The sequence below is a fragment of the Ylistrum balloti genome, unplaced genomic scaffold (genome assembly GCF_031769215.1).
Source record: "Ylistrum balloti isolate Yb309-2 unplaced genomic scaffold, AGI_CSIRO_Ybal_v1 Utg370036, whole genome shotgun sequence".
Taxonomy (NCBI): Eukaryota; Metazoa; Mollusca; class Bivalvia; order Pectinida; family Pectinidae; genus Ylistrum; species Ylistrum balloti.
In genome coordinates, this window is record NW_026782096.1 from 365930 (window position 1) to 380963 (window position 15034).

General features: G+C 34.2%; 1 protein-coding gene across 1 annotated transcript; it reads left to right on the forward strand.

Annotated features, from left to right (window-relative positions):
- Nucleotides 1-257: 257 nt before the first annotated feature.
- LOC132548925 (uncharacterized) lies at nucleotides 258-5185 on the forward strand. The gene is made up of 4 exons (XM_060212826.1): nucleotides 258-404; nucleotides 2580-2668; nucleotides 3901-3961; nucleotides 4717-5185. The coding sequence occupies exons 1-4, from the start codon at nucleotides 288-290 to the stop codon at nucleotides 4858-4860; spliced, it is 411 nt and encodes a 136-aa protein (XP_060068809.1). The 5' UTR covers nucleotides 258-287; the 3' UTR covers nucleotides 4861-5185.
- Nucleotides 5186-15034: the final 9849 nt, after the last annotated feature.

Here is a 15034-nt window from a genome sequence, read left to right on the forward strand (position 1 = left end):
TGGCGAACTAAAAGTAGTCAGATGAGCGCGACGCTTGAAAGTAAAAATCTCCGTCTCCAACACGCTTCTTGATTGTACTCTCAAAACCTATAAATATACATAAAGTGGAATGTGGAGATATAAACCATATTTGTCATCATAACATCAGAAAATAAAATCAAAATAATTCAAGTCTATACTTAGAGTAGAAATATCACCTCTAAACTCAAATATTATTTAGTTCATGTCAAATGTATTTTTAATAGAGAGTACATGTCGCCATTTTCGAGTAACACTATCAGCAGAAGATGGTGCATCTAACAAAACTCTTACGCCACGGCGGTCCTTCGCCATACCATACTAATCCCAGACTTATGATTGGTGCTGGGAAAGAGGTTCTTAATAAGGATAGCCATTATAGCAGTGTAAGTGTTACGAAAGTTAAATAAAAACGGAAATCTCGTTGGTAACCCTGATCATTATTACAATGTCACACAAGCTGCAAGGCATGTACAATAATGCAAGTTGGTTAATGTGGGGTTTGATTTTAAAATATTTGTCAGCTTCAGACAAATACAGCATTTGACATTCGAAATAAGCAGTTATATTTTTCATGATAAAACAATGCGATTTTAATTGATGAGTAATAATTACATCGCTTTGGAAAATGACCTTCAACGATAGCACATCTCTCGGTTCATACATAGATGTACTGGTACTGAAGCATCTACGCATGGAGATATAATCAGTGTTTGAAACAGTTGGTTCATCTTAAAACTAACTGGCGGAATATAAGTTTTTTTTTATCCTACTTCATATGTGATTTATATAAATACAGTTAGTGTATATGAATAAATAACATGTTCCTTGTCCTTTGTAATTATTGTAAACACTTAATTTGACTGATTCATTTATAACATGCTATAAACCAACACTGTATAGATTGGAGTTTTTACATATTGTAAAAAGTAATGGAAGTTGAAACATCAAGCCTCTACTAAAATTTGACAGCTTATTTTAAGCCTGCCATTATCTGATCAAGTTTTATCCTTTAGCTAATGTCTCCCACTGCTTCGGGTTGGGGACGTCGTGGAAAGCTGGGTCTTTATGACTGAATGTGCCCAATATAAACCACCAACATTTTGGAATTGTTTGCACTTCTTAGAAAAGCTAAGAAATCATTCATCTCATTTTATCTGTACCCGATGAAAGTTGGCTGGCTTCGAGTTGTTATCATGTGCTCTGAACCATTTAAGACATGTTACAGATGGTCATTTGATAACACCAAAGGTCATGTTCATGCTTGACCAGTTTCACTCCTTTGGGAATGACATGATTTAGATCAAATTTTGAAATTTGTGCTTATAAACGTTCTTGATGTTAACATTGATTAAGAATTAAAAACAAATAAAAAGATGTTTAAAAAATATCCATCTGATTACCAATAAAATTCATTCTTGGAATAACGCAAAAATCCTCATTTCATATCTGATGATTATTGATTATAACTTAATCAGAAGTTTGCATTTGAACCATAACACATTCTAAATTGCTTTACCAAGTATTATTTCATCCCAATAAGCATGGAAAGCAGTGATAAAATATGTAAAATCCTGGTTGTTGTGAAATGTAATTTGTTAGAACATCACTTGCAGTTTAAAATGGTTTATAACTTCTTGTTTGTTTTGTAACTCTGGAAAATACTAGCCACAATATACCACTAAACTGCAGATGTCATCTCTTAAGCTTGATTAGTTTAACATAAGACTATTTAACTAGAGGGTTTGAATCCTAGTCAAGGCATTAAAATAAATAATGATCTCTGACATGCTTACATATACATAGGAAGTCTGTTACAGAGGTATGGTAGCCCACCTATAAACTCTTCTATATTGTTAATATTAGTATCTTCAGTTGTCTTGATAACTAAATTCTTTCAATCCTGGTACAATTCAAGGGTGTAAAGATACACTATAATGATGACCAAGGCTGCCAAATTTTCAGCTTAGGCTCGTGTAAATTACAGGCCCACTAGCCATGGGCTAATGACTTTATGTAGACAACCATTTTTTCCCAGCAGATGCTAAAGAATTTATTATCATTCCTAATCATAACATCTAAAGCATATAACATAAGAAATGCTTTCTTCAATCATAAACTAAAACAAGAGATTGAGGTTGTTTACTGTTACCTAGACATAATGTGCGATATGCTATCTGCTTGGCAAAAGCATGAATTTTCTATCATGTCCATCAATTCAAAAGTTATCAAGTATATAGTGAAAGCAGAGGCACCCATGTGTGTTAATGGTACATTCTAACTACTTGAGCTGAAATCCAGATATTTTTCCAATTGTATTTCCTTGATTTTCAGTGTATAAGTAATTCTTTTTACTTAAATGATATAGGTATATTTGAGTTTTGTTTTCTTTGTCAGTATGGATTTCCTTGCTCTGTATTCCAGATATGGTCTCGCAAAAAACATTTTGACATAGATAAGATCAAAACTAAAGGAAACAATTTTTTGAAAGTCATATTTTGTTATTTGATGTGTATGTCTTTGATTACAATGATTCTTAATACCTTTTTGATTGCTTTCAGCTGCTGCCCATCCACATTGTAACACTTGGGGGTTGTGTAATTTGTGTATGGTACATGGCCAGGTCTCTGTTCTTCAGCTCAGATGTTATGTAAGTATGATACATTTTATCTCATTTTCATCATTTGTCAATGGTCCATCTGTCATTATTCCTTCAAAAATTCTTGGATTTTGACAATAAATGTTTGTCATGGCTATTTCTGGAGAAATACTGGGTGCACTTTTTTCAAAATTCATATGTAGGTTCCATTCGATAGTTGTGCCTTTTTGAATTTGGAACTGATTCCCCTTGGTCCCTAGTTTTGCTATTTCGATTGGGACTGATATAAAAACAAAATGGCTTACAAGTGACCATTACAACTTGATACTTGAGGATTATTTTTTGCCAGCAAACCTCTGGAATCTCTTCTTGATAGATACATCTAATCTGTTATTGTCTTATACTATCATGCCAGTGTTAAAAATTAAATGTTCGAATAATCAGAAAGAGAAAGCGGAAGGATAGCCATCAGAAATGCAAGGGTTGGGGGATACAATTATTTGTTGAAATAGTCAATAACTTTTCAAAATAAACTACTATGATATGTAATACAGAGATGGGGCCTCAAGCATGAGAGAAATCACACTGAACCAATGCCAATTAAGCAACATGGATGTGAACAGTTTGGCAGTATCAATTGCTTAGGATGGTAATTTACAACCTTCGACCCACAGTGTCAACTGTTAATATGAATAGCGACCATATGGAGTGATTGTTCTGATGCCACTATTTTGGCATCTAAGGTGTACATGTGATATCATGGTATTTTTTAACAATTTGAGTTGTTAATTGCACAAGAATAGTAAGGGTTCAAACTGTCCCATTTTTTTTTAAATAAATACCACTCCTATTTGTGTAAATGCTCAAAGCCAATGGCATGGATAATGTAATGTACAAATGGAATCAGATAAATTATATCCCAGCCCAGGCTTCTGCAAACTGAACCCTCTCTAAACAAGGCAAGATATTCATGACTCATGCATGGTCAGTTCTGAGAAGTTCCAGTGCATGATTTTGACCTCAGATTATTTAACTGTGATTTTTTTATTGAGAGAAAGAGAAGTATTGTAATACTTTGGTTCCTGCCCTTAAATGGTGAAGATATGAAAACTATGATATTCTGGTTTTGACTCAATATTATCAGCTTTTGACAAATAATTCTGTTACAGACCTATTACTTACATTGTTTCACCCTTCATATTTTATAAGTCATTTTAGGTGATATGTGATTTATTATTGTTGATAGATTCAAGTTTGTTATTGTCAATATTCATTATTTGTAGGTTGAAGAAGGATAGCCGCTCTCATCCATGGTTACTAAAGTCCAGCCAACATCAATACAAGGTTAGTCAGCTGTGAAACACTGGTTATAAGCATTGAGAACATAGTGATATTGTGTTTTATTAGCATATATAAATTTTAAAACATTATTATTGGTTAGTTAATATAACAGTTCTCATTCAAAATTTGATGTATTCTTCAAAGGCAGCTGCCCAGTTGTAAAGGTGTCTGATCGTCTTTATAACTTGCCCTCCTCTTCTGGGTCATGGGTTTGAGGTCTTTGTGGACCAGTTGCCACATTCTGGCTGCAGGTCATGAATAGGAATATTTCTATGTTCTTACTATTTCATGTTGATGAGGGATGGGAAACATTTAGAGTTATCCATATTCTTTTGTCCCGTAGTGTCCCGTTTTGAACTGTCACATCTTGAAAAGAGATTTAGTTCATATTTATTCAATAGTATCTTCACATCATATTTTACATTAAATTGTACCATAGTGGTTAATGTTCATCAATCAAGGTTAAAAGTTCCAAGGTCACATTCACTAACTTCTGCAAATTCTTCAAACGATAATATGCAAGTGAGTCCTTCAAAACTAAATCAGGTTTAGATGCCAGCAGGCAATAATATTAGATCATTGATAGATTTTTCAAATCCAAGGAGTCTCCTTGGATTATGGGGTCCCATAGTATTTTATGATTCAGCACATTTGAATCCAAATTGAAATTTTGTGTGGGAACTACGTCTGCCAAAAAAAATCAATATCTTTCATTAAAAAAGTTATTAACTGTGTTTCTATTAATTTTACTGTTGTAGCTGTTCTCCTTTAGTTTGAAATACAAGGATTTGGAAAACCACCCAGACCACCCAAAAGGATTCCACGATAGAGTACTCTTGACCAGCAAAGATTACTTCAAGCTGTCAGGCCACGGGCATGAAGATGGAGAACATGCAGAGTAAAGTAGACCAACAAGCAACACCATGTTTCATGCGGATATTAATTACACATTTGTAAATAAAGGATAGTATTTCTAATTACCACCCAGGACTTAAACATAGAGAGCTACGTCAATTGGCTGAACCAACTTCTTACTTGAGATATGCAGTTGTTTGATGCCTTAGAGTTTGTCACACATCAAAACAATATTTATACTGGTGGTAAAAATGAATGTGATAGAGGTTGAATGTATCTTCTGTGTGTTTCAGTGTACCTTTTTATGGAAGCCAACACCATCAAGCTTCATGATAAGGCCTATTCTTTGGAATAAAAGTTTTGTTGTTTTGATTTATTTGCATTTGTTTTTATTTCTTCCTCAACAGTTGATGGGGATATTGAAATGGGCTGTTCATTTGCCAGTCCCTCCAAATAGGAATCGTGAAAGAAATCTTCTGCAAACAAAATTTACAGTACCTACTTGGATTGACCAAGATTTAGGTGGTGGGGATTGTCAATGAGGCAGAAGACGTGTACTCTTCCAATACACCTGGACTTAATCTCCTTATACTATTCAGCAGTCTTTGTGTACCTGTAGATCTGTTGTTTGTTTATATTTTGCCCTAGTTTTATTAGCTCACCTGGCCGCAAGGGTCGTCCATCTGGCCTCAACATTTCAAACAACATCTTCACTAACCAAAAGGCCTAGGGTACTGATATTTGGACCAGTAATATGGTTGTATGGAGAGCTTTCAGGTTAGCTAGCATGATTGATCCTGACCCACTTTCAAGGCTACAGGGTAAAATGTGTTGAAATCTTTAAACATCTTCTACACAATAACAAATAAAGGTCTAGGGTGCTGATGTTTGGCCTGTAGCATGCCGAGATAATGGGCTTCCAAGTTTGTTAAAATAATGACCTTTACCCACTTTCAAGGTCACAGGAGTCAATTGTGTTGAAATATTCAAAGACTTCTCCGTAATTACCAAAGAGTTCAGGCTATTGATATTAGTTCTTCAACATAATTGGATGGATGGCTTCAAATTTTATTCAAATGCTTTCAAGGTCAATTTCTTCTTTCTTTTTCTATAAAGGTGTTTATAGTCAGGTGACTGTTAAGGCCCATGGATCTTTGGGGATTCTTTGTCTTTTTAGTTTACTGACAGCAAGGGTCTTGCAACATGTCCGACTCTGATCCTCAGTTTAACTAGAAGTGTTTTCATTTACATGTTTAATATCATTAGAATAGTGAACTAAGTGTTGTAATGGGATAGCCTCTACTTTTTTTATTCTTATTACCATTAATCTCCTGCTGCATAGTGGCCTGGGCTCTCATTCAGTTTAGGTCAGCTTTATTGTTCATTGAAAATTGTCCCAACCAAGGATATTCCAGTGCAAATGTCAATATTTGACCTTCAACTCTGTGACCTTGATTTACTTGTTTACTGCTCATTCATCAACTTTGCTTCATAATGTTGTAAAATATTTATCAGTAAAAGCAAGAGGGCCTGTATCACTCACCTGGATCTTTATGACCAACTGTTAATCAGAAGAAGTTGATTAACTATTTTACCAAATCTAACCCCAATGACCTTAAATATCATTATGGGTCAAGCTATTTTTTCACACACTATGTGGGCACCAGTAAGGGAACCTTTTGGACAAATATGATCCTAAGTCTTTAGCTTAATCAGAAATTGTTCAAAGGTTTAACACATTTGGCTGTTGTGACCTTGAATATTGGTCAGAGGCATCCAAGAGTGAAGCAGAATCAGTATTTCATTGTGGGTCTTGGCATCCTTGGCTGGAAGGTGTGGGGCCAAAAGGGAAAATAGAGCAAATTCTTTGAAATCCTACTCCTGAGGTAGGAATGGTTGGATTTTGCTGAAATTTGATCTGAATCATTCATGGGGGAAACAGTTTACCAGTTAACAGGAGTGGTCGGGCCAAGTAAGAGAAACAGCAAACTCTTTGAAATCCTATTCCTCCTGTAGGATCAATTTTTCTCAGATTTGGTCTGAAGCATTGGTGGTGCAGAGGACTGAATTATGTTTAAATAGTGGGCCTTGGCACATTGAGGCCATAGTGGTGAGACCCAATAGGGGAAAATGAGGCCGTAGTGGTGAGACCCAATAGGGGAAAATGAGGCCGTAGTGGTGAGACCCAATAGGGGAAAATGAGCAAATAAAAAATCCTTCTCCTGTAGGATTTATTGGATTTTGCTTAAATTTGGACGGAAGCATCATTCTGTGAATGGAAATCCGTTGGGTATAAACATTGGGTCTTGAGGCAGTTCGTGACAGGAGAGATGGGGATCAATAAGGGACATCAAGTGAATTCTTTCAAATCCTTTTCCTTTAATAGGGGTGATAGGGAATAATTTTTGTGTTAATGTTGGGTCTTTGAGGCCCTACCCCTCCAATGGCAGGGGTAGAAGCATCCTTGGGAGCATGAAAATCACTTTGTATAATTCTCAGGTCACTGGGCCAACTGGAATGGGAGGGGCAGGGCCAAAAAGGGGGAATAGGACAAATTCTTTTAAATCTGGATAAAAAGTATTCAATTTTGTATAACAGGTGAGTCTCAGCCCCCTGGGGCAGTCATTAGGGGAAAATGGTGGAATTATTAAAAACTTTTTTCCCCAATAGCTGGATTCTGTCCCAATTTGGTCTGGGGCATGCCAGGGTGAAGAAGATCAATTTTGTATGAACAGTGTGTTTCAGTCCCTTGGGAGGGGCAGGGGAGGCCCAATAGTAGAAATGGAGCAAATTCTTGAATAATTTTTATTCAGATATAAGCATCCTTGGGTGGAAAGAACTGAAGTTTTGTATAAACAGTGCATCTTACCCATTGGGGCAGAGGGCCAGGGTCTAATAGGGGAAATAGATAAATTGTTCTAATACTTCTCTTTTAGCATAAATGAATCAATTTCTGCAAACTAAACCATGCAAGTTAAACAGGCCATATGTGCCTCTTATTTCAGCATTTAATCTTGTACAGAAATCGCCTTCGATCCCCAAGTGGTAAATCATTTGCAATTTCTCTGGAATTTGGTAGGTTTTACAACCATAACATAACATTGTATTTTCCTGAACAGCATCTTGATAAAAAAAAGTTCACACAATTGTTGCCCATTAATTTTTTTTCTCATCATTTCAAACCTTGTCCGGAGATTTCTCAACTCATCTTTACCTGCCAAATCAAAAATGATCACTGGAAGCCATTTTGTTTTTTTGATCTGTCCCAACTTCAAACAGGCACAAGTAGGGACCAAAGGGAACATAAATATAAAATTTGTGAAAGATCCATTCTGTACTTCTTATGAAATACTGAAAACAATTTTTACTACATGAAATCAAAGATGAACGCCTATGACATTTTGTTTTTCTGATCAGCACCAAAATCTAACAAGCACAACTAAGGACAAAAGGGAACCTATGTATGAAATTTAAGGTAGATCAATCCGGGACTTCTCAAGATAAAGCAATAACAAACTTGCAAAGTCAAAATCCAAAAGTGATAGCAAAAATTATTTATGGACAGACCAATGACGTAGGACAAATTGAATAGCCTACCATCTTATGATGTTGGACTTTATCAATTAAAACTTACAGCAGTTTTTTCTCTCAGCACTTTGACTAAATATCGCTATTTCTATACAAATCATCAATATTCAACCTTCAATTACCCACACACATGCTCACACTCACCCACATTCACACTTAAAAGTGTATTCCCTGTTCTATATTTAGAATCAACATCCTCAACCTCAAGAATGTTTTAAACCCTTACACATCAGCACATTAAACTATATCATGTGAAATTTAGATTGGCCTTGTGTATTCTGAGATAATCTCTGGGAATGAAAGAGGCGACAGATGGACACACATGCTTACTGTAAGGCACCCATAATTCCATGTTTTGCCTTCAAAAGTTTATACTTTGGTTTAACATTAGGTTACCTACCTAGCCACAAAGGTGCATCGCCATCACTGCTGTTGTGTGAAGATGGTAGGAGCAGTGCCATGTATAACAAATAACAATATCTGGCAATGGTACATCACCAATATAATTTATAAAGCAGTCAAAGAAAACAAAAACTCCTAGTTTTTCTATTGGTTAAAACATTTATTGAAATTAGTGTATAAGCATGATTTGGCTTGACATAATTCATTGATATTGAGAGGTAGAAAAATCTATGTTTTTCAAATTGTTTGAAAATGAATTGGGAGAGGTATTTATTACTTCAGCGAGGGTGGACTGCACTCTGCTTCATTTCCATCACTCTATAGAATGTGACAGCTTCACTGTACCCTATAGTCACTATATCCATACTAACAACCACTATCTTACAATCAAACCCATCATAGTTTAATATCCTAGTTTCAGCAAATGCCAACAAATCAAATGTGGAAACAAAAGTCTGTAAAGGCCTTAAATTCATACCAAAGTGTCACATCATTTTTTATGTTTACGCTGAGGTTAAGAGTTCAAGAAATGGTCCCTTCTATTGGAAGTTAGTTTGAGTAAAGTGACTATTAAAAAAAAAAAAAAACTATACCAGTGGATATCTGAGGAGTTCCTGATATTGGGTTAAAATGGATAGCAATGAGGAACTGCTAGTTAAATGTAAAACAGATTCCCTGACTGAACAAGTGTGACAACCAATAAAACATTTGTACAGATTAAAAAATCAAAAGATGTGTAAAATACTTACGATACTTAAAATACAGATAGTATCATGCAAGAAAAGATAACCAAGACAAATTTCAAGTTTTGAACAACAAAATCATCAACTATGTAACAGCATGCTTGATTCCTTATAATACAGGCAGATAGGGACCCCAATATACAAAAGAAATAGCCACTTTTTCATCTGATTTTGGAGGGATTAGTTAAAAAGGGGGAGATTGAAGGCAAAAAGTAAGAGAATAAAATGTGCACTTTTATCACAAATAAATTGATATATGTATTGTATATTACCATACGATCAGAACACAGTCAACTGTTCTTAGGAATGTTTTCTTTGAATAACAAATAATATTTCTCAGGACTTTTATAAATGAACATAACATTTTCAAAAAGCTACAATTTTCTTTTTCTCTAATCCATATTTTGCTGTATTGATATTTATCATTATCAAACCTTAAGGTGGTTTTCATTTTTCACGCACACTATCCTGATAAGAATGAGGATGAATCACAATACACCATATTTCATCCTTATATATACATACTGTTGCCTCTACAATCACTGGACCTAAATATACAGTACACAATGGAGTGCCACTATTGGTAGACGGCCACATATGGAAGGCCTCATCACTCCATATCAAATATACAATAATACAAGTAGATGCACAGCAACAAACTTAACAATGAAGGAATTTAATAAAGTTCATTGATGAATATATTCTGATGATAAACATATAATATATACCAGACAAATCAGTGATGAGATGGAGCCCTGATCACTATGTCTGAAAAATAATTCATATGGTGTGTAACTCTAAGAGTTAGATCAGTACACATTTGTTTGCCATGCCATCATTACTTCATAATTTGTGTTGAAATCTGGTGATGATGTTGAAATTCTGATGAGGATGTTGATGAATTTGATATGGTACACTGATTACTGTAAAAATAAAGATTGGCATGTAATATCTTAATAACAATATCAGTTTGGAAATGACACATCGTCTTAATAAACTTTTCAGCTTTCATCTCACAGATCCTCCCACTTTTTCTTAAAAATAAAACTGATCAAATTGCAAAATGGACATCTTTCTGTGGAATTGGCGAGAATAAAACTGATCACCGTCATGAAAAGCAAACAATTAACATTAAAAATAGAAATGCAAAACTATCCTATGGCAGGCATTTCAAATAGATATGTACCTAAAAACACCATGTATTTATATCACAATTACAACTTATCATTCAGCAGTTTTTTAATTTCCCTGGCTTGAATTCTGTTACTACCAACCAGACGGCTCCGAGACTGTTGAGACCTAACTTACACTGTCCCATGTGTACTGTGACTGACACACAAAAATGGTAACATAGTGAAAGAAGTTATCTATAAAGATATTCACTTTAAAATTTAAAAAAACATAACAAGGAGGGAAAGGAAAATTTCCTGGTTTTCAACCCTGTGTCTTTCAACCATTGACATATCATTTTTTGGGAAAAAATTGATATGCCTTGTCACTAGCAGTCATACAATCCAAAACAACTCTATGCTCCCTTTTTCTAAAGTTTTATTCTAGAAAACCATAAATCAGTTTAACCAAGGTTTAGTTATTCTTTTTGAGGAGTGTATACAAACTGCTTTACATACAGACCAATCACAGACACCACTGTAACTGGCAAGGGGAAGTAAAACAGGACCAGAAAGAGGCCTTAAAACGTCCTTATTCTGTACACAGGATTCAAAACCTTTGTTATGTATGATAATTTATGACTAACAAATTGGTCATTCCTATTTACTAATTAATCATTAATTTTCACCATAATAATGTGAGGAATCAGAAATTTCTAAGTCAGTGAAACAAATGTTTTATATAATACCAAGACTTAAAACCTGATTAAAATCTTCCCTTCTCATTTGTACTTGTAAATTCACCATAACTTCCAAAACATGCTACAGCAATGAAATAACCATATGAGTACTGGAATATTGTGCAATGTCTAGATACAATTTCATAAAATCATTAGAATAAAACCATTTATAGAATGGAATACAATAACATTAAAAAATATCACACATGCTGACATCCATGTACACTGCTTTTGATTTTAACTTGTCACAGAAAATTGTCTTCTTCACTTTAACTCGATAACAACTTAAAAACAACATTTTCTCTATTGTTCAGTGTTTGATTCCTTTCTTAGTCTGAACAATAAGGACAATCCTCCATAATCTTCCTATCATTTTATCTCCTGGTCTGTTTCAGAATCTCCTACTTTTATTCTTTAAACATATGATAAATAATAAAACACCAAAAAATTACCTGACAAAATATTTGCAGCATAGCAAAATTTCATTCTACTTTAAAACTGTCCATTCCTCTCAATCTGGCTGGTTTACCATTTTTGAACTAATGTCCAAACATTACTGTGCATTTATCTACCTACATTCTAAATCATAGACTTTACAAACATAACTGACTCAACACAGGGCAGTAACGGAACGTATTAACACAATGTTAACCAATCACAAAATCTAAAACAGATTTCACCAAGTAATCATACCACAAAGCTGTATTATGTGTTTTGTTCAATTCAAGCAGGATCTAGTATACAGCTTTATCATATATCAGCCACTTATCGATCATAATTCTGTCACCACTGAGAAAACAAATGTATGCTGATGCTTGTTAAGTTTTGCTAATCATTATCATAATGCTTGATTATTGGTTCAATTGATCAGTTATTTATTACCTTGTCCTTATCTCAACAAAACAAAGATTTTTGTATCTTATCACAAACCTACTATCCTCACTTCTGTCACCTAGTTCAACTGCCATAAAATCTGTTTACATTGTGAAGAGATGCTTAAAGGTTGATTACAGGCCAAAGGTCAATAACAGGTGGAAGATATTTTATTTTTGAGCATATTTTTTCCAAAATAAACAATTAAAATAATTTCTGACCAAGGGATTCCAAAAGTCGATGAATTGTAACAATCTCCTGTAACCGTGACATTTTCAGTACAAAAAGGTTTTGTAAATTTTTATTAATCAGACTGATAATTTGTATTTCATCTGGGAAAATACTGCAAATAAAAAGAAAATATGAGAAAAAAATGACTTCATTCAGTTTTGTTCATGTTTGACACTGATATCAACCTGAAAGAAATCCCAATACAATTTATCCATCATGGGAGACAACCCATTTTTTTGGCAATATTTTCAGTTAAAATATATATACATATTAATTGTCAAATAAAAATATTTGGATATCTACTCACAACTACAGAAAATATTTATATACAGAAAGATACAGATTTCATTACAAGACCTGGCAATTTTAAACTGTAATGATAAATTCATATACATGTAATACAAAACAAATTTGAAATCTAAAATAACAAAAACAACTTTGTACAACAATTACATAATCAATTATAAAGGTATATAAGAATTAATTGAGAACTACACTAGAATACTAATTAACGTATGTATATAGTTATAATGTTGACAGGAATTAAACAAAACATGTAGTGCAACAGGGTTAAACACTTTGACAGGGATTACTGCCCAACAAGTAACAGACTACACAAGTATGCTACATAAACTCTTTGAATAATAAAACAATGAATATAATTCATAATATCACGAGTTGAACGACACAAAGTCAAAGGAGTGTGTCAGGGTGGCATGCTGAGTCAACTCATCTCCACCATCAGAGGAGTGTGTTAGGGTGGCATGCTGAGTCAACTCATCTCCACCATCAGAGGAGTGTGTCAGGGTGGCATGCTGAGTCAACTCATCTCCATCATCAGAGGAGTGTGTCAGGGTGGCATGCTGAGTCAACTCATCTCCACCATCAAAGGAGTGTGTCAGAATGGCATGCTGAGTCGACTCATCTCCATCATCAAAGGAGTGTGTTAGGGTGGCATGCTAAGTCGATTCATCTCCACCGTCACTTTAAGAGAGTTTGCAATTACTAATTAGTAAATTAAACCATTTGACGGTTTCTTTTTAAACAACAATACTGACTGGCCTTGTAAGCAATCAAAGTAAACTGAAGGCATTGTCTTCTTCAAAGATGTCTTCTGTAAGTTTTTGTACATTTAGAGAAATCTTTCAAGATGCTCTAATGTTATACAAACAGCATTTTATGACTTTACAAGAAATGCATAATAAAAAAAATTGCAGTGAAAATGAGAAAGTACATGTATCCACTGTGTTTTTAAAATGCTAGAAAGAAGTACACATGCAAACACATACAAAAAGTTAAACTGATTTGAAATCTCTCTGTACAATTTCATTCATTTACACTAAGAAAAAATAACCGAACTGCTCTTTCAAGAGGTTAACATCAATATTAATACAGATATTTTAACAATTGGAATGATCATACCCCTCAGGTTTAATAATTCTAACTACATATGACTAATCAAGGTTGTATTTACCCTAAGGTGTTACATTAGTTCTAACATACAAACAATTAACAGTACAAATGCAACAGAAGGGGCAGTAAAGACTGCCGTCACAAACCCTTTTTTCTTGTAACTGCAGGTAATTAACAAAAAATCAACAAATGAGTAACAAAGATTTGGTCCTTTATACCTCTGTATAGAAACATGAAAACTTTCCCAGTTTTAGCCTTGTCCTTTGTACTTCTATATAGAAACAAGAAAATGGTCCCAGTTTTAGCCTTGTCCTTTGTACTTCTGTATAGAAACATGAAAACAGTCCCAGTTTTAGTCTTGTCCTTTGTACTTCTGTATAGAAACATGAAAACAGTCCCAGTTTTAGCCTTGTCCTTTATACTTCTGTATAGAAACATGAAAACAGTCCCAGTTTTAGTCTTGTCCTTTGTACTTCTATATAGAAACATGAAAACAGTCCCAGTTTTAGTTTTGTCCTTTGTACTTCTGTATAGAAACATGAAAACAGTCCCAGATTTAGCCGTGTCCTTTGTACTTCTGTATAGAAACATGAGAACAGTCCCAGTTTTAGTCTTGTCCTTTGTACTTCTGTATAGAAACATGAAAATGGTCCCAGTTTAAGCTACATCTTTAATACCTTTGTATAGAAACATGAAAACGGTCCTAGTTAGGAAGTCCATTCATATCGATGAAAAATATATTCATATATAAAAATCATTGCAAATAGAAAAACAGAGTGGTAAATTACTTCGGAGATTATCTGAAAAACTTTGGTCCCAAGATAAGTAAAAATCGTAGGAAGACCTCCTCTTTTAAATTTTTCCATCCTTAAAAATCACAAAAAAGGAAGGAAAAATCACAGGTGAAATTACAGAAATTTTGGTACATGAAATTTTTCAGTATAAGAGTTATCAATGTGAGTGGGAGAGGTGGAATTGGGCATAGCTATGGCTTCATATATAAAATTCCAAAACATATGACTAACATTGTTTATGAACAATTGGGGCGAGTTTAATTGTAAAATGCTACCTGGTGGCAGGCATTTCAAAAGATTTTGAAGACTTCAAATTGAACATTTCTTG

Excerpts from the sequence above, each read along its gene's own strand:
- LOC132548925 (XM_060212826.1), top strand. The coding sequence starts at position 288 with ATGGTGCATCTAACAAAACTCTTACGCCACGGCGGTCCTTCGCCATAC. Across the intron at positions 405-2,579 it reads AGGATAGCCATTATAGCAGT|CTGCTGCCCATCCACATTGT; the intron begins GTAAGTGTTACG and ends GATTGCTTTCAG. Across the intron at positions 2,669-3,900 it reads TTCTTCAGCTCAGATGTTAT|GTTGAAGAAGGATAGCCGCT; the intron begins GTAAGTATGATA and ends CATTATTTGTAG.